The sequence below is a fragment of the Mangifera indica genome, chromosome 2 (genome assembly GCF_011075055.1).
Source record: "Mangifera indica cultivar Alphonso chromosome 2, CATAS_Mindica_2.1, whole genome shotgun sequence".
NCBI classification, from domain to species: domain Eukaryota; kingdom Viridiplantae; phylum Streptophyta; class Magnoliopsida; order Sapindales; family Anacardiaceae; genus Mangifera; species Mangifera indica.
This window is the reverse complement of record NC_058138.1, coordinates 675,016-699,005: the sequence shown is the minus strand read 5'-3', so window position 1 is coordinate 699,005 and position 23,990 is coordinate 675,016. Positions and strand designations below refer to the sequence as shown.

General features: G+C 28.1%; 3 protein-coding genes across 3 annotated transcripts in view; all 3 read right to left on the bottom strand.

The window, feature by feature from the left end:
• Window positions 1–23,990, bottom strand: part of LOC123197094 (protein TOPLESS-RELATED PROTEIN 2-like) — a 62,100-nt gene that overhangs the window by 14,710 nt on the left and 23,400 nt on the right. The window lies entirely within an intron of this gene.
• Window positions 77–15,238, bottom strand: LOC123197150. The gene is made up of 13 exons (XM_044611312.1): window positions 15,117–15,238; window positions 13,693–14,114; window positions 7,541–8,002; window positions 6,392–7,093; window positions 5,218–5,766; window positions 4,633–5,094; window positions 3,396–4,082; window positions 2,580–2,741; window positions 2,400–2,479; window positions 1,580–1,660; window positions 1,042–1,151; window positions 796–956; window positions 77–208 (listed from the first exon to the last, which is right to left on the bottom strand). The coding sequence occupies exons 3-7, from the start codon at window positions 7,946–7,948 to the stop codon at window positions 3,729–3,731; spliced, it is 2,475 nt and encodes an 824-aa protein (XP_044467247.1). The 5' UTR covers window positions 7,949–8,002; window positions 13,693–14,114; window positions 15,117–15,238; the 3' UTR covers window positions 77–208; window positions 796–956; window positions 1,042–1,151; window positions 1,580–1,660; window positions 2,400–2,479; window positions 2,580–2,741; window positions 3,396–3,728.
• LOC123209018 (probable disease resistance protein At4g27220) lies at window positions 15,111–19,958 on the bottom strand. Its single transcript, XM_044626724.1, has 4 exons — window positions 18,732–19,958; window positions 18,311–18,641; window positions 15,768–17,131; window positions 15,111–15,542 (listed from the first exon to the last, which is right to left on the bottom strand). The coding sequence occupies exons 1-4, from the start codon at window positions 19,371–19,373 to the stop codon at window positions 15,111–15,113; spliced, it is 2,769 nt and encodes a 922-aa protein (XP_044482659.1). The 5' UTR covers window positions 19,374–19,958.

Here is a 23,990-nt window from a genome sequence, read left to right as displayed (position 1 = left end):
AAGCTATAACAGGGTATGGTTTTGCCTGAAACTTTCTTTGAGACGAGATTATTCTTTGGAGAGACGGAGCTTCTTCCTCGGAGGACATCTATTGCTGCTTTCTTCCTCATCTTCCATACTCGTCATCAGGTTCCAGTCCTCTTCTCCTCCTTCTGATGATACTTCGTTTATGTCTAAGAATCCTCCATTCGACTCACTCCTTGATCACCTTTCACATCAACAACAACAAAATTTAAAAACAAACATGATCATTGATCAACATTGGGTACTGATAGAGTTCTGATGACGTCAAAAGTCGGAAGAATCTTCTACAGTGACATTAAACTTCTGTTAGAGTGGAAACAATGATAATTAAACAAGTGAAAAATTAGTAAATGAAAGGAAATTGCCATATTTGAGAATTCAAACATGGGAGGCACTGAAGTAGGGGCCTGTGTTGGTGGGATCAAAAGCAAGGCTTCAAGAGTTGTTGCATTTGAAGGAAGCAGTATCCATTTGAGAAATTGTTTTTAATCCTTAACTTTTTATGAAAAACGGCATACAAGTGGGAAAATTAAATTTTCTAACTTAAAAAGTGGAAAAGCAAAGTTTGGGTGGGAAATTGTGATTCATACATTTTTAATCAATTGAACTTATGAAGGCAACATATATATTGTTTTGAAATAAGTTTAAGAAGAAATGTTTACAAACAACAGTCAACGATTTTGAAAGGTTTTTTGTTTTTACCAAAAAACTTCGCTGCAGGACAATGGCACAAATAAGAAATTAAATGCTATGAAAAGATTCAAGAATAACCACTGGTTTATTAATGTCCTCAGACGTGAACTTTTGAAGGCTGGGAATGTATAAGCTTGTCACGAAACAGGGGGCTTGCTTCAATTAGCTTTTTGAGTTCTACAAGCATAATATTACGAGCCAACTTTGTGTCTCCATACTCGGAAAGATACTCATTTGGCCTGACCACAAATCGCCAACAGAAAAGATCAAGTAAAAAATTTCATAGCATAACATACCGATTAAAAAGAATGGTGGTGTAGTCACCTAAAGTTATCAAGAGTGAGGAGCTGAGTAATCTCCTTGAAAAGATCTTCATTGAAAGATGCAAAAAACTTAAGGTCCTTGACAAGAATCTCAGCAGCCTTTGCTCGATCCTGCCGATAACACAAAGGAAAAAATTGGAGCAATATTATGCAAATATGGGTTCAAACTCTTACATTAAAAAAAAACAAATTACTTCTCTTCTAATGAATAAGAATACTGTTAGTTTTAATATGTTATGATCACTTCAATCGGTTTAAGATATTGGCACAATGAATCAAAAGTATATCAATTTCCTTTTAAATTATAGTTGTCCATATAATGCAAGACTAACAGTGATTTATTTGAAACAAAATTCATCAAAGTTTAATAATTCATGGCTTTCAAGTACCCAATTGTAGTGTTTCTGGGCAGCACAAACACTACTGTTGGTAAAACTACAATCTGTCTATAAATATAAGAAATAGTTTCATTAGCTGACAAGATTGTTGCATAATTTTCTTGATTAGAGGAACCACAAAGTGTTCCTGGGAGAGCTCACCTCTTGCCACTGAAAGGCCTATCTTTCCATATGAAAAAGGGGAAACCCGAAAATCCCACTTCAACCACCCTAGCCTGGAGGCTGCAACCAATGACATAGCACAAGCTTATCCTTTTCGAAGATGATTTTGAAATCAAATTGGATAAGATTCAAATAGTCTAAACATGTGTGATAATGAAACCACCAAAAATTAGGACTACTATAAAGCAAAAACACCAACTCTCATAGCAGCAGCCAGAATTTGGCAAACTGATGCCAAAAACCGTAACATGGATATAAAGGCAAGGTGCACTACAAAAAGTAGAATGAACTGACAGAAGAACCTAAAATCACAGCAATCAATTAAATATCAGAAACTCAGCCGCCAAAAAGTGAGAAGCCTTCTGCAGCCACCACTTTTAAATGATTTAAAAAGTGAATTTAAACATATCGTTTAGGAATTTATATCCTGAGATGTTATCATCTTCTTTTACATTGCTACAAAAAATTTACAAAGCTAATCCTAAGAATTCAGTATACTGTCATTTTGGAGAATACTTGATGATAAGCATTTGATATAGGTGCACTGATTGATCAAAAAACAGTTGTTGCAACATAACAAATCGATAAATAAGATGAAATTAAATAGAAAGGTATTTATGTATGAAAGGATGCAATGTACTTGTAAACACAGCCATTGCAATTAAAACTTACCTCTCGACCTCAGGACTGTGCCCAATGAGGTAGTAACGCATGTCCATGTCATGAATGTTTCATACATGTAGCAACTGCGTATAGAACAATACATCTGATATAAACAAGATAAGTATGCTGAAGACACCTTCGTGTAAGTATCTACATCTGGATCCGGATCCGGAACAGTGCCTGTCTCCTCTCTTTTACTGACTTCCATCATCATATCTGCACAAGCAGAAAAAAAAATAGCTCTGTCAACTACTCGTGAGAATTGATTACGTGGCTGTGATTAAAACTTCATTGAATTAAATTTAAGGAAACCTACTTCCTCGGTTTCCAACACGAAGACATTGGGCAGCAAATTCAAGTGTTTCCCTCAGTCATCACAGCAATATGCAGATCTTCTTGGCTTATATAAGCTAACGTTTTCTGGGGAACAAACTCATTCAACCGGTCACCATTGAAGGAAACTTTTCCCCTATTAACCCTGAAGAAAACAGAGACAAAATTGAGTTTGAGTTAAAGAAAGAAAGAAAAAAGAGAGAAAGGGTGAAGTTAAATAGAGGAATTTGATGGTTGTTAGAAATTTCCTAGAAAAATATAGAGGAAGCTAGTTGTATCTTGATGGTTGTTAGGCCACTAGTTTTTTTTTTTTTTTTTTGATGTGGTACAAGAAAATGAGGGATTTTCTCAACAACCACCTCAATACTTTAAAAACATGTATAATCAATTTATTTTAACTATAACAATACATTAACTATAACATTGTAGTTTCTCTGTATGTACTTAATGTCAATTCCTTCCCAAAGGAGCCAACCTAAAAAAAATCATGTCAATCAAATTAAAGTTAATAATTTTAAATATATTTAACATGAACCAAAGAAGAAAAAATATGAATTTTATAGTTGTTAGAAATTTCTTAGAAAAATATAGAGGAAGATAGTTGTATCGTAGTAGTGAATAGAGGTGCGAAAGTGTGTGGTGGTCACTAGTTCAACGATAATGCTCACCATATGCACAAACTAATTTTTTATGTGGTGCAAGGTCAATATTGTTAAAAACACAATTAATTATAATTAACTCTAAAAATCTAATATTCTTAAAATTTACTCAAATTTAAACTAATTAATTAAATAAATACCCGTTTTTTGTGTTCTTGTTGTATAGTTGTATTCAAGTCATTCTCCCCAATTTTTGTCTTTGTGGCATTGTAAATGACTCTGTCTAAATTTGGTATGCAGAAGCTTCCTTGACAAAAAATCTCCAAATTGGGGCAATATTCTTTAATTAACTCTTCCAAAGATGGAAAATTAAAGGAGTAATTTCCAGAGCAAAAACTTGTGAGACTATTTAACCCTTCAAGTGACAACTTATTCAAATTGTTAAAAACAATCTCAGTACTTGTTGTTGCATCTCCGTCATTTTCTACTATTTCAGTCAACATTATACAAAATGTTATGCTCAGTTCTCTCAACTACACCAAACTTCTAGCCATTGAAGGTGTAATTAACTTCAATAATTTGTTGCAAAAACTTACCTTAAGAACTTTAAGGTCCTGGAAAGAAGTTGAGAATGATACTAGAGTCATCAATCTGTCACAATAACCTACTTTTAGAATTTCAAGATTTGGAAGATCACATAGGCTCTTAATGTCTTTATATTGACTCCAAGATAGTTGGAGCTCTCTCACATTTTCAAATCTATGAAGGAGTTGAAGTGGAATATTTGCGGAGATATCCTTACGGATTGTAAGAGTTTTAGACTGATTCTGCCAGCAAATATTTGTCTCACTATCATATAATTCAAATACCTCCAAATTGAAGTTAATCTACAAATCCATCAAAACCAATTCCAGTTAGTTTTTGATAATTCTTGAAACAAAACTCTAATTATTGCAAAGGAAAAATTACAGAAAAAATCAATACTTTCAAGTATTTTTGAAGATGGTTAAATTCATGAAAAATGGTAATGCAATTAATTAAAAATCCCAAAGAAAAGTCTGAACAGATTATAATAAATTAGCCTTTCAATTTATTACCTGGTGGTATTCTCTACCTATCAATTTACAATCTGAACCATAAAATGCGCTTGTATAGGTGATGAAAATCGTTATATAAGTTGACCAACAACAGAATAAATCCAAACAAATAGGGAGGTTTCTTTGGAAAAGAGAAATTAATAGTATTAACCCAAAAAAAGTTGTAGGATGATCCTAATGTAAATTTGTTTAAATCAAATAACCATTGATTTTTCTTAATATTTGTTTCATGGAAAAATAGAGATGATAAGAATTCCATAATTGAATTTTGAATAAATGTAATATATATATGAAGAAAGTTATTTTTTTTCAAAGAAATAATGAAATAAGAGATTTTTACCTTATTGTTCAAGAAGATAGATTTTGGATCTAAAATATTAAGCTTAGTCTCCACATTGTTTTCTTTTAAGCTCACAACTTTGGTACAATCTTTGACCACCAACTTTTTCAACTTTGGCATTTCTAAAGTATATATTCCAAGGTAGAAGGCTGCAAGTTCTGGTAGATCTTCAAGCTTTAATAAGGTTATATTTGGAAGGACAAAATCGACAACTGCATTTGCTCCATTTTCTTTCGCAACAATCTCCTCTAAAGCCTTACAATTTTGAATCTTTAGTTGTTTGAGTTGGTGGAGGCTTTTGGCAATAGAAGATGGAAATGCATATTTTATGTTTCCACATTTCCACAAGAACAAGTTTGTCAGATTTTGATAGAATGAAGCTGGATGTTGGTTGTAGCCAATCTCCATAGAATTATCATGGTGGAATACCTTGCACTTCAAATTCAAATCAAGAGAGATGTCCTGCAATAAAATTTAATAATTATTTTATTATAAAGTAATTAAAAATAATTATTTGTCCTTCTGAACATAAAAAAACTTGTAAGAGGTAAATAAATATTTATACTAAATTAATTGAATACTTACCTGGTTTTCCTTTTTATATAATCTTTGTATGGTTTTATTAAGATCATCCCCCTCATTCTCTACTTTCATTCCCTTATAACTGATTTTTTGTAACTTTGGAGTGCTCAAGATTCCTCTACAGAAGGTCTTTATATTAGGACAATTTGCTATATTTAATTCTTCCAATGAATGGAAATTGAAAGTGTAATTCCCCGAGCAGAAGCATGTGAGATTTTCCATCCTTACAAATGACAGCTTGTTCAAATTCTCAAAAACAATTTCAGTTGTTGCATCTTCCTTAATTTCTAATATTTCCATCAACATTTTACAATGTGATATTTTCAATTCTCTCAACTGCACCAAACTTCTAGCTGTTGAAGGTGTTGTTAAGTTAACCAACTCATGACAACCACAAACAAAAAGACATGTAAGATTTTCAAATCTTTGAAGGAGCCAAAGTGGAATATGCGCCGGCTTATAACAGAAGATTTTAAGTTCTTTAGATTGACTCCTCCAACTAATGTGTTCCAAACCATTTTGTAATTGAAATATCTCCAAATCATGGTTGATCTACAAAGCCATAAAAACAAAATCCAATTAAGTTTATAATTATATTATTAAAATAAAAGTTTAATTAATAACTTATTTTGTTTTACCTTTATCGATCTTTTAAAGAAAAAAATCAAAATCAACATTAAAATTACATTCAAAAACTATTTTTTTCAAAACCACTAATTAAACATACTTCTTGATTTTTTTTCTTGGAAAATCTTAATTGTTTAATGTAATATATAATTTCAATATTCATGAAAAATGATTCAGCTCATTAAGCTTTCCAATAATATGAAAGACCATGCGCCTATCACATATTTTTTCTAATAAAAATAAAATTATATTTATGATTTTTAGAACCTAATAGTACCTTAAAGAGTTCATAAAAAAAAAAAAAAAGCTATGAATTGCATAGTTGTTAGAAATTTTTTAGAAAAATATAGAGGAAGCTAGTTGTATCCTAGAAGTGAAGAGAGGTGTGAAAGTGTGGTGTGGCCACTAGTTCAACAATAATGCACACAATTTGTTTTTTTTATGTGATACAAGGTCAACATTGTTAAAAACACAATTAATTATAATTAACACCGAAAATATAATATTCTTAAAAATTACTCAAATTTAAACTAATTAAATCAATAAATACCTGTTTTTGGTATTCTTCTTGTATAGTTGTATTCAAGTCATTATCCCCGATCTCTACCTCATTCACATTCCCATCTTTAGAGTTGTAAATAACTCTATCTAACTTTGGTGTGCATAAGCTTCCTTGACAAAAAATCTCCAAATTGGGGCAATATTTTATAATTAATTCTTCCAAAGATGGAAAACTAAAGAAGTAATTCCCAGAGCAAAAACTTGTGAGACTATATAACCATTCAAGTGACAACTTGTTCAAATTGTTAAAAACAATCTCAGTACTTGTTGTTGCATCTCCTTCATTTTCTACTATTTCAATCAACATTTTACAAAGTGTTATACTTAGTTCTCTCAGCTGCACCAAACTTCTAGACATTGAAAGCGTAATTAACTTCATTAATTCGTCACATGAATTTACCTTCAAAACTTTAAGATTCTGGAAAGTACCTGAGAATGGCACTAAACTCATCAATCTGTAACAATAATCTACTTCTAAAATTTCAAGATTTGGAAGATCACATAGGCTCTTAGTGTCTTTATATTGACTCCAAGATAGTTGGAGCTCTCTCACATTTTCAAATCTTTGAAGGAGTCGAAGTGGAATATTTGCGGAGATATCCCTTTTGATTGTAAGAGTTTTAGATTGACTTCGCCAACAAATATTTGCCTCACCATCATATAATTCAAATACCTCCAAATTGAAGTTAATCTACAAATCCATCAAAACGAAATCCAGTTAGTTTTTGATAATTCTTGAAACAAAACTTTAATTATTGCAAAGGAAAAATTACAAAAAAAATCAATACTCTCAATTATTTCTAAACATGATTAAATTCACAAAAAATGGCAATGCAATTAATTAAAAATTCCATGGAAAAGTCTAAACAAATTATAATTAATTAGCCTTTCAATTTATTACTTGGTAGTAGTATTCTCTACCTATCAATTCACAATCCGAACTATAAAATGTGCTTGTATAGGTGATGAAAATCATTACATAAGTTGACTAATGATAGAATAAATTCAAACAAATAGAAAATAATTTGTTTAAATTTGTTCAGGTAAGAATTCCATGATTAAACTTTTGAATAAATGTAATATATAAGAAGAAAGCAATTTTTTTTTTATGAGAAACAATGAAATAAGAGATTCTTACCTTATTTTCCAAGAAGATAGATTTTGGATCTAAAATATTAAGCTCAGTCTCCATATTGTTTTCTTTTAAGTTCACATATTTGGTACAATCTTGGACCACCAATTCTTTCAACTTTGGCATTTCTAAAGCATATATTCCAGGGTAGAAGGCGATAAGTTCTGGTACATCTTCAATTGCCAATAAGGTTATATTTGGAAAGACAAAATTGACAACTGCATTTGCTTCATCTTCTTTTGCAATGATCTCCTCTAAAACCTTGCAATTTTGAATCTTTAGTTGCTGGAGTTGGTGGATGCTTTTGGCAATAGAAGATGGAAATGCATATTTTATGTTTCCACATTTCCACAAGAACAAGTGTGTCAAATTTTGATAGAAGGAACTCGGATGTTGGTTGTAGCCAATCTCCATAGAATTATCATGGTGGAATGCCTTGCACTTCAAATTCAAATCAAAAGAGATGTCCTGCAGTAAAATTTAATAATTATTTTATTATAAAGTAATTAAAAATAATTATTTGTCTTTCTTCTAAACTAAAAATACTTGCAAATGTAAGTAAATATTTATACTAAATTAATTGAATACATACCTGGTTTTCCTTTTTATATAATTCTTGTATGGTTTTATTAAGATCATTCCCCTCAATCTCAACTTTCATTTCCTCATAATTGATTTTCTGTAACTTTGGAGTGCTTAAGATTCCTCTACAGAAGGTCTTTATATTAGGACACTTTGCTATATTTAATTCTTCCAATGAACGGAAATTGAAAGTGTAATTCTCCGAGCAAAAGCATGTGAGATTTTCCATCTGTTCAAATGATAGCTTGTTCAAATTCTCAAAAACAATTTCAGTTGTTGCATCTTCCTCAATTTCTAATATTTCCATCAACATTTCACAATATGATATCTTTAATTCTCTCAACTGCACCAAACTTCTAGCTGTTGAAGGTGTTGTTAAGTTAACCAACTCATGGCAACCATAAACAAAAAGACATATAAGATTTTCAAATCTTTGAAGGAGCCAAAGTGGAATATGCGCCAACTTATAACAAGAGATTATAAGTTCTTTAGATTGACTCCACCAACTAATCTCTTCCCAACCATCCTTTACTTGAAATATCTTCAAATCATAGTTGATCTACAAAGTCATAAAAACAAAATCCAATTAAGTTTGTAATTATATTATTAAAAGAAAAGTTTAATTAATAACTTATTTTGTTTTACCTTTATCGATCTTTTAAAGAAAAAAATCAAAATCAATATTAAAATTACATTCAAAAACTATTTTTTTCAAAACCACTAATTAAACATACTTCTTGATTTTTTTTCTTGGAAAATCTTAATTGTTTAATGTAATATATAATTTCAATATTCATGAAAAATGATTAAGCTCATTAAGCTTTCCAATAATATGAAAGACCATACGCCTATTACATATTTTTCTCATAAAAATAAAATTATATTTATGATTTTTAGAACCTAATAGTACCTTAAAGAGTTCATAAAAAAAAAATGCTATGAATTACATAGTGCAATTAAAATATATGATTTATAACCTATAACATTATCCTATATAACATAGACATTCAAAAAACTCTATCCAAATGAAGAATTCCTGCTCCAGTCATGGTCTTTTGAGCCTGGAACACCGTCTTTGCATCTCGATATCCAAACACAACCAAAATAAACTCTTTTATCTCTCAGCCTATCCTTCATCTCTCTAGTTTTCTTTCCATCTATCTTGTGTAGCAATATTGGAGTTTTTGGTATAAATTTTGTGCTTTTAATTCATTGTTTGAAACGATAGATCAATTTTTAACTTCATTTTTAAGTGGGTTTAATCTGTGATGTGTTGTTAGCTTTGGTGTTTGAATTTGTAGAAGTTGTTGTTTTTGTTCACCAACTGTTCGATGAATTGCTCGGTCAGTACACTATTTATTTTTTAAAATTTATGTCTCAGCTAATTCGTTGCTTATATTCCTTATAAATTAATACATACAAAGAATTCAATACATATCAAATTGGCAATTACCCTAATATAATAATTTGTTTCATAATTAAATTGATTTTTATTCTTGTTTAGTACCAAATCATGTTGATAAAATTTTGAAATGAGTAATATAATGTGCACTAATAAAGAGTACCAAATTAGATATCAATGATGATGTGTCACATGCAATTTAATTTATTTTAAGTTATTAAATTATTAAATTAATTAAAAAATTTGAGAGATAAAACTATTTCAAGCCAAGCAGAGAAAAACTATTAGCCCACACGGTTTAAAAAAAAAAAACTATTCTTAATTTTTTCAATAAAAAATTTATCACTATATTAAATTATTAAATTAATTATAATATTCACATATAATTTAGTATATTAAATTTTGTTAATTATTTATGAAGATGTATTTTAAGTTAATTATTATTGAGGATTTTTATTTTTTTTCCTTTAATATTTTTTTGTAAGAAATAGGGATGGAATTTTTAGAAGTCACTGAGTCAATTGTTTTGAATTTATGTAATATAATATAGACAATTTTTATATTAAAAAAAAGGGAATAAAATTGGATTCTTGTACCTTTTGGTTATAGCATAGGAAATTTGGCTCTGAAGTGAACATCTTAAATTTAGGACAATTTTTTACCACCAACGCTTTCAGTTTTGGCCATTCTGACGTATGTATTCCAGGATAAAAATCTGTAAACTCTGGTAGATATTGAAGCGTCACTTTCGTTACCTGTGGAAAGGAAAAATTGACAGCTGCTTCTGTTCCTTCTTCTAGAGTAACAATTCTCTCTAAAACCTTACAACTCATTAACTCAAGATATTGGAGTTGTTGGAGGTTTTTGGCTATTGACAAAGGGAACACATATTTTATTTTATCACATTCAAATAAGATCAAGTGTATCAAATTTTGATAAGAAGAAGTTAAAAGTTGGCTATCCCAAATTTTTTCAAAACTAATATTCTTCAATTTTAAAACCTCTAAATCACGAAAGTGAACCTGCAGTCAAAGTAAATTGTTGTTTCAAAATCTTAAAAAGAAATAATTGACTCATGCATTTATCATGACATTCCATAATATTAACAATGTATTTTTTTTGTCTCTAAAAATATTAACTACAGAAGCAAGCATGAATTAATGAAATCAATACTTTCTAGTGAAATTGATGCAAGCATGAATTAAAAAAGAAATTTAATTCACTTGAAAAATTAAAAAGAAATGCAAAAAGGAAAATAAGCATATAACAAATAATTGAATACTACAACTAACAAATGAGAATAAGGGGATATTAATTAAAATAGGCAAAAAATTTTCCGTTTATACCTTTTTAGGCAAACACACAGTAGTTTTACTTTTATAAGCAAATTTTTTTCTAACTCCAAAAATACCCTCCTAGCCCTGTAGCTGTAGACGCTGGAAGGAAGGTGTGGTGCACGCGGTGCGTGCGCAGTGCGCGCGGTGCGTGCCCAGTGTGCAGTGCGTACAGAGTGCGCGCACCCTCACATAATATATATAAACAACTGCGTGCACACTTTCTTATATATATATATATTAAATAATATAATATAATATTTAAAAAATATAATAAATAAATAAATAAATATTAAATATTATAATATTTAATATAATATAGATAAATAATAATTTTTAAATATATATTATATTATTATATATATTTAAAAATTATTATTATTATATATATATTATATTAAATATTTTAATATTTAATATTTATTTATTATTTAATATATATATATATATATATATATATATATATATATATATATATATATATATATATATATATATATATATATATATATATATAAGAAAGGGTGCACGCACTGCGCGCACCCTTTCTCTTTTATATATATATATATATATATATATATATATAATATTTAAAAAATATAATAAATATATATATAAAATAAATATTATAATATTTAATATAATATATATAAATAATAATAATAATTTTTAAATATATATTATATTATTATATATATTTATTATATTATAATATTATATATAATATATATTTAAAAATTATTATTATTATTATTTATGTATATTATATTAAATATTATAATATTTAATATATATTTATTTATTATATTTTTAAAATATTATATTATATTATTTAATATATATATATATATATATATATATATATATATATAAGAAAGGGTGCGCGCAATCTGTTTATATATTATATATATATATATATATATATATATATATGAGGGTGTGCGCACTCTGTACGCACCGCGCGCACTCCGCACGCACCGCGCGCACTACACCTTCCTTCCAGCGCCTACACCTACAGGGCTGGGAGGGTATTTTTGGGGTTATAAAAAAATTTGCTTATAAAAGTAAAACTACTGTGTATTTGCCTAAAAAGGTATAAGCGGAAAAGTTTTTGCCTATTTTAATTAATATCCCGAGAATAAGCATAAGAGAATATAAAAAAGCAAAGTACAACAAGTTATCACCTTTTCCTTAAGTGACAACTTGAACTAAAAATTCTTACTAGTAAAATTGAACTAAAAATTTAATGCACTAGAAAAAAGAAAAAAGAAAAATAAGCATATATAACAAATAATTAAATAAAAAATTTATCACTATAATAAATTATGAAATTAATTATAATTTCCTATTATTCACATATAATTTAGTATATTACATTTTGTTAATTATTTATGAAGATGTATTTTAAGTTAATTATTATTGAGGATTTTTATTTTTTTTTCCTTTAATATTTTTCTATAAGAAATAGGGATGAAATTTTTAGAAGTCACTGAGTCAATCATGATTGATCTACAAAACCATCAAAACAAAATCCAATCAACTTTTTAATTATACTCTTAAAACAAAAGTTTAGTTAATGGCTTATTTGTTGAAGCCTTCAATTATTTATTTTTTAAATTTCAAATCAATATAAAAATTAAATAGTTCAAAAGCTGTTTTCGAAAACTACTAATTAAATATATCTTTTAAATTTTTTTTTGAAAAATCTTAATTCTTTGATTTTGTTTTTTTATCATGTTTCCTCATTTTGAAATGATCTATTTTACATAAATGATAATAAAAATTTTCAAAAACTGAAGATTGAGGCGGTTAGAATTCTTCTAGTATTTAAGTTCAATATTCATGAAAAATGATTAATCTCATTAAGCTTTATTAAAGAATAATTCTATATGTACCCAAAATTAATACCCAAAATGATACCCACTGATGTGGCAGCCAACGTGACAGATGTCATTTCTTGTCCCACGTTGACAACTTACCACATCAGCTGAAAAAAGAATAACAAAAAAATTAATAAAATGTCTTTTTTTTTATAAAATAAAGATATGGCACAATCTATTAAATTTTTTGAAGAAAATTTTTCCTCTGATGTGGCAAATTGCTAATGTGGTAGATGAGATGTCATCTGCCATGTTGGCTGCCACATCAGTGGGTATGATTTTGTGTACCAAGCTTGGGTACATGTAGCTTTGCTCTTTATTAAAAAAGAAAAAGGAGAGGCAGTTAAAATGTATGATTTATAACCTATAACATTATCCTATATAACACGTACAAAGAATTCTATACATATCAAATTGGCAATTACCCTAATATAATTTCTTTCAAAATTAAACTGATTTTTATTCTTGTTGAGTACCAAATCATGTTGATAAAATTTTGAAATGAGTAATATAATGTGCACTAATAATGAGTACCAAATTAGATATCAATGATGATGTGTCACATGCAATTTAATGTATTTTAAGTTATTAAATTATTAAATTAATTAAAAAATTTGAGAGATAAAAATATTTCAGGCCAAGCAGAGAAAAACTATTAGCCCACATGGTTTTAAAAAAAAAACTATTTTTAATCTTTTTCAATAAAAAAATTTATCACTATAATAAATTATTAAATTAATTATAATATTCACATATAATTTAGTATATTAAATTTTGTTAATTATTTATGAAAATGTATTTTAAGTTAATTATTATTGAGGTTTTTATTTTTTTCCTTTAATACTATAAGAAATACGGATGGAATTTTTAGAAGTCGCTGAGTCAATTGTTTTGAATTTATGTAATATAATATAGACAATTTTTATAGAAAAAAAAATGAATAAAATTGGATTTTTGTACCTTTTGGTCAAAGCACGGGACATTTGGCTCTGAAGGATCATCTTAAATTTAGGACAACCTCTGACCATCAACTCTTTTAATTTCGGCCATTCTGAAGTATGTATTCTAGGATAGAAATCTGTAAACTCTGGTAGAAATAGAAGGTTCACTTTGGTTACCTGCGGAAAGGAAAAATTGACAACTGCTTCTGTTCCTTCTTCTGGAGCAACAATTCCCTCTAAAACCTCACAACTAGTTAACTTAAGGTGTTGGAGTTGTTGGAGACTTTTGGCTATTGACAAAGGAAATACATATTTTATTTTATCACATTCAAATAGGGTCAAGTGTGTCAAATTTTCATAAGAATAAGTTGAAGATTCTTTGTTCCAAATCTCTCCCAGACTACTCTTCAATTCGAGAACCTTTAAATTAGGAAAGATAACCTGCAAACAAAGTTAATTGTTGTTTTAACATTTAAGAACTCAAAAGAAAATCTTAAAGAAATAATTGACTCTTATGAATTTTTCATGACATGCCATTAATATTAACTATGTATTTTTTTCATGAAATGTGTGTTGGACAAAAATTAATAACCTTAGGGACAAAAATTTCGGAGATAAAACTATTTCAAGCCAAGCAGAGAAATACTATCAGCCCATATGATTTTAAAAAAACTATTTTTAATTTTTTTGATAAAAAATTATAGCTATAATAAATTATTAAATTAATTATAATTTCCTATTATTCACAAATAATTTAGTATTATTAAATTTGTTAATTATTTATGAAGATGTATTTTAAGTTAATTATTATTGAGGATTTTTATTTTTTAATTATTTATGAAGATATATTTTAAGTTAATTATAATAAATTTTTATTTTTGTCAAAATTAAACTGATTTTTATTCTTGTCCACTACCAAATCATGTTGATAAAATTTTGAAATAAGTAATATAATGTAAACTTACAATGAGTACTAAATTAGATATCAATGTGCAATTTGATGATTCAATTTGATGATTTTGAAATAATCATCAAATTGCTTATTAGCTGAAGCCTTCGATTATTTGTTTTTTAAATTTCAAATCAATATAAAAATTAAAAAGTTCAAAAGCTGTTTTCGAAAACTACTAATTAAATTTATCTTTAAGTTTGTTTTTGAAAAATCTTAATTATGAAACTTTACATAAATTTCAGTAAAATTTTCAAAAAGTGAAGATTGAGGGAGCTGGAATTCCTTTAAGATGCCTACTTTGTCTCTTGGAAACATCAACAACCAGTTGAATTTACTTCTATATAAGTTCACTATTAATGGAAAACAAATATTGAGATCACTGAGCATTACCAAAAAAAAAAAAAGGAAAGAGATAATTCAGTTGTTTCAAATTTATATGTATAAAAAAGGTTTTTTAACATTCGAAGAGGAACCAAATTAGATACTCATACCTTATGGTCCAAGCACAAAGAATTTGGCTCTGAATTGAATATCTTAAATTTGTCACAACTTTTCATCTCCAACCTTTTCAACTTTGGCCATTCCAAAGTATGTATTCCAGGATAAAAAGTTGCAAGTTCCGGTAGATTTTCAAGCTCCAAAAAGGTTACTTCAGGAAAGACAACACTGGCAGCTGCTTCTGTTATTTCTTCTATAGCAACAATTTCCTCTAAATCAATACAATCCTTTATCTCAAGGTATTGGAGTTGCTGGAGGTTTTTGGTTATGGTATAAGGAAACACAAATTTTATCTTTGTACATCTCCGCAATGTCAATTCTTTTAAATTTTCAAAGGAGGAAGATGGAAGTTGACAGTCCCAAATCTTTCTAGAAATAATATTCATCAATACCAAAACCTTTAAATCAGGAAAAATAACCTACAATCAAAGTTAATTGTTGTTTTAATATTTATAAACTCATATGGGAAAAATTAAAAAGAAAGTATTAGATAATAAAATTGAACTGAATGTAAAAATTTAAGTCACTAGTAAAAAAAATGCAAGAGAGAATACTACAACCACGTGTTAACAAATAAGAATAAAACTAAAAGAAAATAAAAATATATATAACAAACAGGTACAAGAAGTTATAGTAAATCAAACCTTTTTGTTAAAAAGCAATGTGATTTCATTTGACTGCAAATTGAATTTTGAATGTTTATGATCATCTAAATATTCAGCTAAGCATAAGAGTTCAACATTCTTAATTCTGCATAATTCTTCCAAGTAGATGATAGGATTGAATATCAATTTCAATATCCTCAAACACTTTTGTTCACCAATTCTTGGATATTGGTATGACCAATTTCCCACTGATATTTTGTATTTGTACCTTATAAACTCTCTAGAAAAAAAGTCTTCAGGCAAAACCTTGTCATCTTCAATATCCAACTCTACACTAGCGAGATTAGACAAGAGCTTCAATTCCTCAAGCACTTCAATCTTCCACTGAATAGGGCACTCCTTCAAATAAAGTTCTTCCAAATTGGATAATTTTGATATCACATTTGGAGCAATAACTTTCAAATTACGGCAATTGCTCAAATCTAACAGTCTTAGTTGAGTTAATTGACCCATTTCTGTGGGAAACTCCTTAATGTAAGAATTTCGTAAGCTAAGGACCTTTAGCTTATTAAGCTTTCCAATAATAGGAACACCTTCAATGTTGCTCTTATCTAAACACAATGTTTGAAGGTTTTTCAAATGATGAATTGATGATGGCAATGACGTTTGTTGTAGTCGAACCAAATTCAATACTCTAAGCTTTGGCATCACAGTAAAAAAGCCCTCTGGGATTTTAAAAGAAAAGTTCCACATATAAGTCATATTGAAATATTCAAGATTTGGACAATCCAAATCGTTAGGCCAAAGTTGACTAATAATAGTATTTTCACTTGGTAAAGAGATCATTGTGCATTTCTTGAGTTTGTCTCTATCCTTCCAATCTCGTTCAATGCCATTTCTTGTTGTAAACACATGGTGCTCCTCATGTGCAAATGTTATGGCAACATCACGAATAACATCATGCATAGCAAATTGGCCGCTTTCGACCCCGTCAAGTAACAAACAAACATCTTTTAGGTCATGAACCAATTTATCTAGTCTATCTCGTGCACCTTCCATTGTCAAATTAACTCCGCCAAGTATATTCAGGCACACAACATGTTTGAACAAGTCTAAAATGGAAGTATTATTTTCCATTAGACTGCAAATTAAAAACGTTTTCTTAAGTTCATCACTTAAATATTTGTAACTCAAGGCGATCTTTGTGTACTCCTTTTCAAGGAATCTTGTATACTTTACTTCTGAAAGTCCTTTCAATTCTTGTAATGCATACTTCCAATCAGATGAATCACTCTTGTTTCTTAATGCTTTAGCTATTGCACTAATGACAAGAGGTAATCCCCCGCACTCCTTGCATACATCATTTTGTAGAGAATACAATTCACGTGTTTGAATAATATTTCCTACAAAGAGATCTAAGATTATACAAATTCTATTTTTTTTATTTACATACATACTTTAGATTTAAAAACAAGAAAAGTTGTAAATGTTGAATTTCAATCTTTTCCAAATAAATCCATCAATTTTTTTTTTAATCTAAATGAATTCCATTTTATAATATCAAATATAATTCCTCTTAAATTTTTATTTTTAAAAATCTATAATTGGACATGGTAACATAATAAGTGGCAAATAGTGCCTCTCTCAAAGTGTTTGAAAAAGATACAAATTAATATCTGGAATGCAAAATAGTTTTATATAACAAACAAGAGAAAAATAGGTTCTTAAGATTATTTATTCATACACAAATTCAGTGGAAAAATTTATGTTTATTCATGTTCAAAATCTATTAAATTGTAACCGTCCTTAGAGTCAAGCTTCATAATAGTTTAAAGTCTTCACATTATACAAAATTTGATTAAGCTTTTAAATGCAAATCACAATGCTGCATTGAGTAAATTACATGTCCACCCCAGGTTTGACCTTAAAAATTTTTTTACACCCTTATTTAACATAAATAACACTTTTTCACTCACAATTAAACTTTATTAAGAAAAATGTAAAAGTGCTTACTTTTAGGAGAACAATTAACACAATAAAATCAAAGAAAAAAATTTGATGTCTAGAATAGGGGTGGATTTCGAGCTTGGATCAAAGGCATAATGTTCAGTTCGAGCTCATTTGATTTGATGAACAATGCCATTGGAAAGCCACCGACATTGTCAACACTTAACAATGTCTAATTCAAAGTGATTAATAACGTCATTGATAGTATGAACAATGTCATTGGACGGATAAATAGGTCAATTCTTAAATTGAGCTACTGATCTAAAGCTTTTGTTTAAAATCAATTCATTTGATCTGTACTGTAGATTCAATTTGAAACAGCTTGGATTTGATCCACTCTTAATCCTAAGTGTGAATATAATAAAACTGAGTTGGACATGATATTTTAAATAAGTCAATATAATGTTTTTTATCAAGAACACAAGTGAAATTAAAATTTGAAGTTGGAATTTGTTCATGTTATAATTAATTTGATATTTTGATATTCACATCAAAACACATCAAAGAATTAAAAAATAGAATTAAAATGTGTTGATCTAGAAAACATACAAACGAAAATTCTATAACACAGTTACCTGCCATTTTGGTGAATAGGGTCCAAGCTTCTTCTTTATTTAAAATGCCCATCCCGAAATTATTTGTGGAACCCATCCTCTCCAACACATCTAAGTTTCTTGTTGTGAACAAAAGTTTATTTCTTCCACGATCAGCTCTGCGAGGAATTCCTAGTGTCTTATCAAGTTCTAGAGGTTCCCAAATATTATCTAGAATTAAAAGGATATTGTTGTCCTTCATTCTTGAATACATCTTATCTGCCATTTCACTTTCATTTTCGTTTTGAAATTTTAGATCCAATTTTTTTGCAATTGTTGTCTGAATCTTCTTTACATCAGGAGATTCTGAAACCTGCAAGACAAAATAATATATGCCCGTTCAGAACCAGATCATAAAGCAAACCTTAACTGATAAACAATATTGTATTGAATGTTTCTTTACCTCAACCAAAACAATGTCCTCAAAGAGCTTATCCTCCTTGGCTTTCCTACCAAGTTCCTCTACAAGCGTGGTCTTCCCAAGACCACCCATCCCATAAACACCAATCATGTACACATTCTCATCATTTAGAGCATCCCATACATTCTTTACCAAGGAGTTTCTTGATTCAAAAGTCAAATAATCTTCATTAGATATAAACCGGCGATCCGGTGGATTAGAAGGTTTGGAAATGGGACTCAATTCCTTCTCTTTTTGGAGGAGACGATCAATATCATCGTGCTTTAATTTAAAAGCTGTCTTGCTTTTTCTGTAGTGAATGACAAAGTTGGGGCACAATCCCTTGAAACAACGCGGGTCGTTCGCTTTCTCTTGAATCATTTGCTCTGCTTTAGTAATGGTCTTCTCCACTTCTTTCTGCCAGTCCTTAACATTCTGATTGATCTCTTCCACATTTCTTTCAGCAGCAGTAACCTTACGCTGAACTTTATCTCTTGTATACTCCAGCTTCTTAACTTCCTCTTCGAGATTTTTGAAATTGGTAGTGTAGTTGAACAAGTACTTAAATTGACGCCAAATCGGAACAGCCAACCACTTGGCAACTTGAAGGACAGGACTCACCACAACCCCGGCAATATCAGCCATTTTTTAAAACTTTTTTCAGGTTTGAAAAACAGAAGTAAAGAAAATGAAAAATTAAAATACAACAGCCGAAATTAACAATAAATACGAGAAATGATAATTCTTTCTAGTAATCGAGAAACAACTGAAAGCAAAAAGGCTTTTTTTTTTTTGAAGAAATCAGAAATATTGAAATAGAAGAAAATAAAGAATTAGAAATAGGGCAAAAAGATTCTGAAATAAAGAAAGTAAAACAGAGAAAGTAACAGGGCAACCAGGGTGCGAACTGAAGAAATCAGGGGAACTAGTTTCCGAGAGATTTGTGACAGGGCAAGTAAGGCGCAAACCAAAGGAATCAAAGGATGTGGTTTCAGAGAGGTTTGCAAGTGAAAGTACTTAGAATGATTGAAAGAGAAGAAATGTGAAGATGATAAAAGAGAAATGAAAGTTCCACCAAATTCAATTCATTGGCATCTTCCAGGAAGCAGCCACATAACAACTTAGATTATACTCTTCAAATATCTCGATTAAACATATGAAAATAGGAAATTTCTCCAGTGGAAGGATTTTGAATTTTTTTTCCTTTCAGATTTTGAAAAGTAAATTTGACTCGTATCCATTTTTATCTTCGTCTTAGCGTGGTGGGTCTCTCGTACACTCATTTTCTTAGTTTCATACCTGATAAACAGTAAGTTATAATTTCACAAATTGTTTGTTAAATTATTTTCAGAACAGTAACAATTCTTTGTTTTTGGTGGCACTCCACTTATTTTTAATTCAACTCTTAATTTATGACAAAATCGATCAGAAAATTTTATTACTGTCATGGAATAGACTTTGAATGAATTCAACATCATTCACATAGTAGGTCTCCACTGTAATCTCTCTTCCCTACTCTCATAAACTTATTTGTACCTTCCATAAAACTGCCACATGACATTGACTTTGACTGTACTCTTTAAATTAATACCTGGTAAAATCAATTTCTTCCTTCCTTTTTCTTACTTTCATACCTCATCAACAGCAAATTACAATTTCAGACACAGTTTGTTAAATTATTTTCAAAACAAGAACCCAAAACTCCTACCAGAAAAACATGGCATGCATCTCTCTTTCTGATGACATTATCAAATATATTAATTAATTAATTAATTAGTATTCTTGATCTTGAAGAATCAGAGGAGAGAAAGGGTACCGATTGTACCTTCCTTCTTCAAATTATTATTATTATTTTAGTCTTACTCTTTTTTTAATCTTTTATTATTATTGTTAGTGTACATCACAAAATTATAATAAAACAAAAAGTCCAATCTCAACTCAAGGTTTTGTATCCCACTGAAATTTTAATTTGATAGTTTAGTTTGAGTTATTCTTATATAATAATATTGTTATTATTTATAAGTTGTTAATATTATTTATTTCATTAATAATATTATTTATTCTTATAATAATCTTAAACGATATTTTTGATAAACTCAAACAAACTTAATCTTGAACTAACAATTATAGATTCACGTCAAACTTCAATCAATCTATATTCAAATAGAACTCAACTTGAATATAATTTTAATTGCTTTTGTAGTTTATGAGTAATTCTACTACAACAAATTGTTGCAACAAATTTATGATATGATTTGTGAATTTATAGATTGGGTAGAGGTCTCATGAGAAGGTTTACGATAGTTTTAAGTTTATTGTGAATGATGGATTATCATCTCAATTCATTTACAACATAAAATGAAATGAAAGTTCCACTAAATTCAACTCATTTGACACTTGAAATTACCACTCACCTCATTAATATGTGATGAAAAATGAAGAGTCACAAAGTAATAGGTAGATAAATATAAATAAATGTTTAGTTATGACTAAATTGTATAACTATAACATGTGATTGGATAATAAGATTTTTTCTTATTTTAAAATTACTTAATTAGATATTAATATATTAAGTTATATAAAAAGTACGTAAAAAAGTATATATTAATCTATTTTTTATTATTTATATTTTTAATTTATAAATAATAAAATATTTTAATAACCTTTTATTATCAGTGGTGATATAACATATTACTTTGTTTAGTTTTTATTATCATTAGTAATGTGACACATTACTTTATTTGATTTGTATTTTTTATTACTCGTGGTGATATAACAGATAATAAAAAAGTTAATCTGATTACTAATTTTATCATATGTATTAATAGAGTGCCAAATTAATCTCTTGATTTAGTTATAATTCTATTTTTAATTATTAATTTTTAGGACAAAAATACTCTTATTTTTAATTAATATAACAAATAATATGAATAATATTTTAAAATAATTATACTTAATAAACTTTGAGTAAAATAATATTTTATTATATTTAGTAAAAATAATAGTTATTTATAATCATCAATTTTTATAATGCTTTATGTTCGGTAACCTTGTAAGTAATGTTTTATTTTTTATAATAAAATATTATTCTAGCCAAACATATTAGATCATTAATCTAATAAAACCAGAGACATCTATCACATAACAAAAACTATACTCTTCAAATATCTTGATTAAAATTATGAAAAAATCTTTCATGATTGTTAAGGAGATAAAACAAGAAATTTCATATGCAAGGAGATAAAAACTTTTTTTATCTTCTTTTTCAAAGTTGGGGAGACTGAATAAACTTTTAGATTTTGGAGACTAAATGATACTCTCACCCTTCTTCATATTCACATGGGGGGTCTTTAATATAATTCCCCTTTCTGTTTTTTCTTATTTCATACTTCATAAACTCATTTGTATCTTCCAAGAAGTTGCCACATTATAGTAACTTTACTTTTCAAATTAGAGTAGGGTAATGTTAAAATCAAACTAGTACTATAAGCTTAAATAATGAATATAATTTTATATATAAATAATGATATGTTATTATATAATTAAGTATTGTTTAATTTTTAATTTAAAATTATTGAATTATATAATTATGTATCATTATTTATGCATAAAGTTATACTGGTAATTTAAATTAAAGAAAGTTCAGATCAATCGAGCTCACAAACTTGGTGCATAACACAACCTAGTTGGAAAATTATTTCCAATAGTTGTTAAATAAACATTATTTTCTATATTATTAGTTAAAACAACATAAAAAAATCCTATATTCGAATCACACATTATTTACAAGTTGATTTAGTTTAACTAAACTAGTTTAATTTAACTAAATATTTAAGTTGATTCAGTTTGAATTTAGTTTAAATTCTTATATAATAATATTATTAATTTTATTAATAATATTATTTATAAGTTGTTGATATTATTTAAGCATGGATAACATTATTCTAATGATAATTTCAAAGTACAAAAGAGAAGATTGTATTGTTCTGACCTCATTTGTTGTTGTGGATAATGAAGCATAAAGTAGATAAAGTTAACATTGGCTAAACTTTATTAGGTGCTTACCAATTAATTTCCCTTTCTATCAATTATAGAAACTCAATTATTAGTCTCACCGTGTTACAAGAATGATTGCTGCAGAAAAAAAGTGCAATCATGGGAAAACTGGTGGATAATGGTATCCTGCCGTGGACCCCTTCACTTTCTTCTAGTTGAATGACTATGACCAATCTAGGTCAACCATTATGGGATCCTCTTCTGGCAATACCCATATAAAAATATATATGTATATTTTGACATAACATTTTTTCAGAGCAACTCATTCCACAAGAAAGCGCAAAAGGAATACAAAATAATATATTCACCAAAGCTACATTTTTTGTATATTTAGGGTATGCTTGGTTTTGATAATTTTTTATTATTAAAAAAAAATATTATAAAAAATGGATTATTTATAAATTATTATTATGTTTAATTATCTTAAAATATTATTTTACTTAAATATTTAATTATTTTAAAATATTATTCATATTACTTGATATATTTATTGAAAATGAGAGTATTTTTGTTTTTAAAAATTAATAAATAAAGATAGAATGATAATAAAATCAAGATTATCTTGGTAATCTTTTAATACATAAATAGATTATAGTAATCAAAATATCTCTATATTACCCCTAATTAGTAAATTCGTGTATTATACATGTTTATCGTATTTTCTCATTTTAAACATGTTTACTCATACCTTTAAACTCTAAATCGTATGAAACATATATTTTATATACTTATCATACTAAACCAACATTATAAGTTGTCATTTTTTTTTTTTACAAAAAATAAAATAATATCATTTTATAATATGCAAAATAATGTTATTTTATATAAAACTCATTCCTAATCATAACAAATTGTGGTTTTTTCCCTCTTAAAATCGAAATCCCTTATGAGAAAGAAAAAAACTATAGCTTAATGTGAACATGGTGAATTTATTATAACTTTGCAGGGAATAATTGGTTAAAGTGGAGTCCCAACACGTCAACAAAGTAATATTTATTAAAATAAAAAAAAGAGGATTGTATTATAGAATTGACCACTGACTTTATTTATTTGTTGTGGTGGAAAAGCAACTGAGCTGGTTTCCAACCCTACTGCTATGTACCCACAATTATCATAAAAGAGATCAGTATGACTATGACCAATCTAGGCCAGGCCAGTATGAGCTGGTTTCCATTACAAAAGAGATCAATTGTTACTCTTACTGTA

Bases quoted from the DNA above. Each gene is read 5' to 3' on its own strand.
- LOC123197150 (XM_044611312.1), bottom strand. From the start codon at position 7,948: ATGGAGATTGGCTACAACCAACATCCGAGTTCCTTCTATCAAAATTTG. The intron at 7,094-7,540 runs GTAAGAATCTCT...ATGGATTTGTAG, and splicing joins CTATCTTCTTGGAAAATAAG to ATTAACTTCAATTTGGAGGT. The intron at 5,767-6,391 runs GTATTTATTGAT...ATGGCTTTGTAG, and splicing joins AAGAAGAATACCAAAAACAG to ATCAACCATGATTTGGAGAT.
- LOC123209018 (XM_044626724.1), bottom strand. From the start codon at position 19,373: ATGGCTGATATTGCCGGGGTTGTGGTGAGTCCTGTCCTTCAAGTTGCC. The intron at 17,132-18,310 runs GTAACTGTGTTA...ATCTCTTTGTAG, and splicing joins CCTATTCACCAAAATGGCAG to GAAATATTATTCAAACACGT. The intron at 15,543-15,767 runs GTTTGATTTACT...CTTTGATTGTAG, and splicing joins CATTGCTTTTTAACAAAAAG to GTTATTTTTCCTGATTTAAA.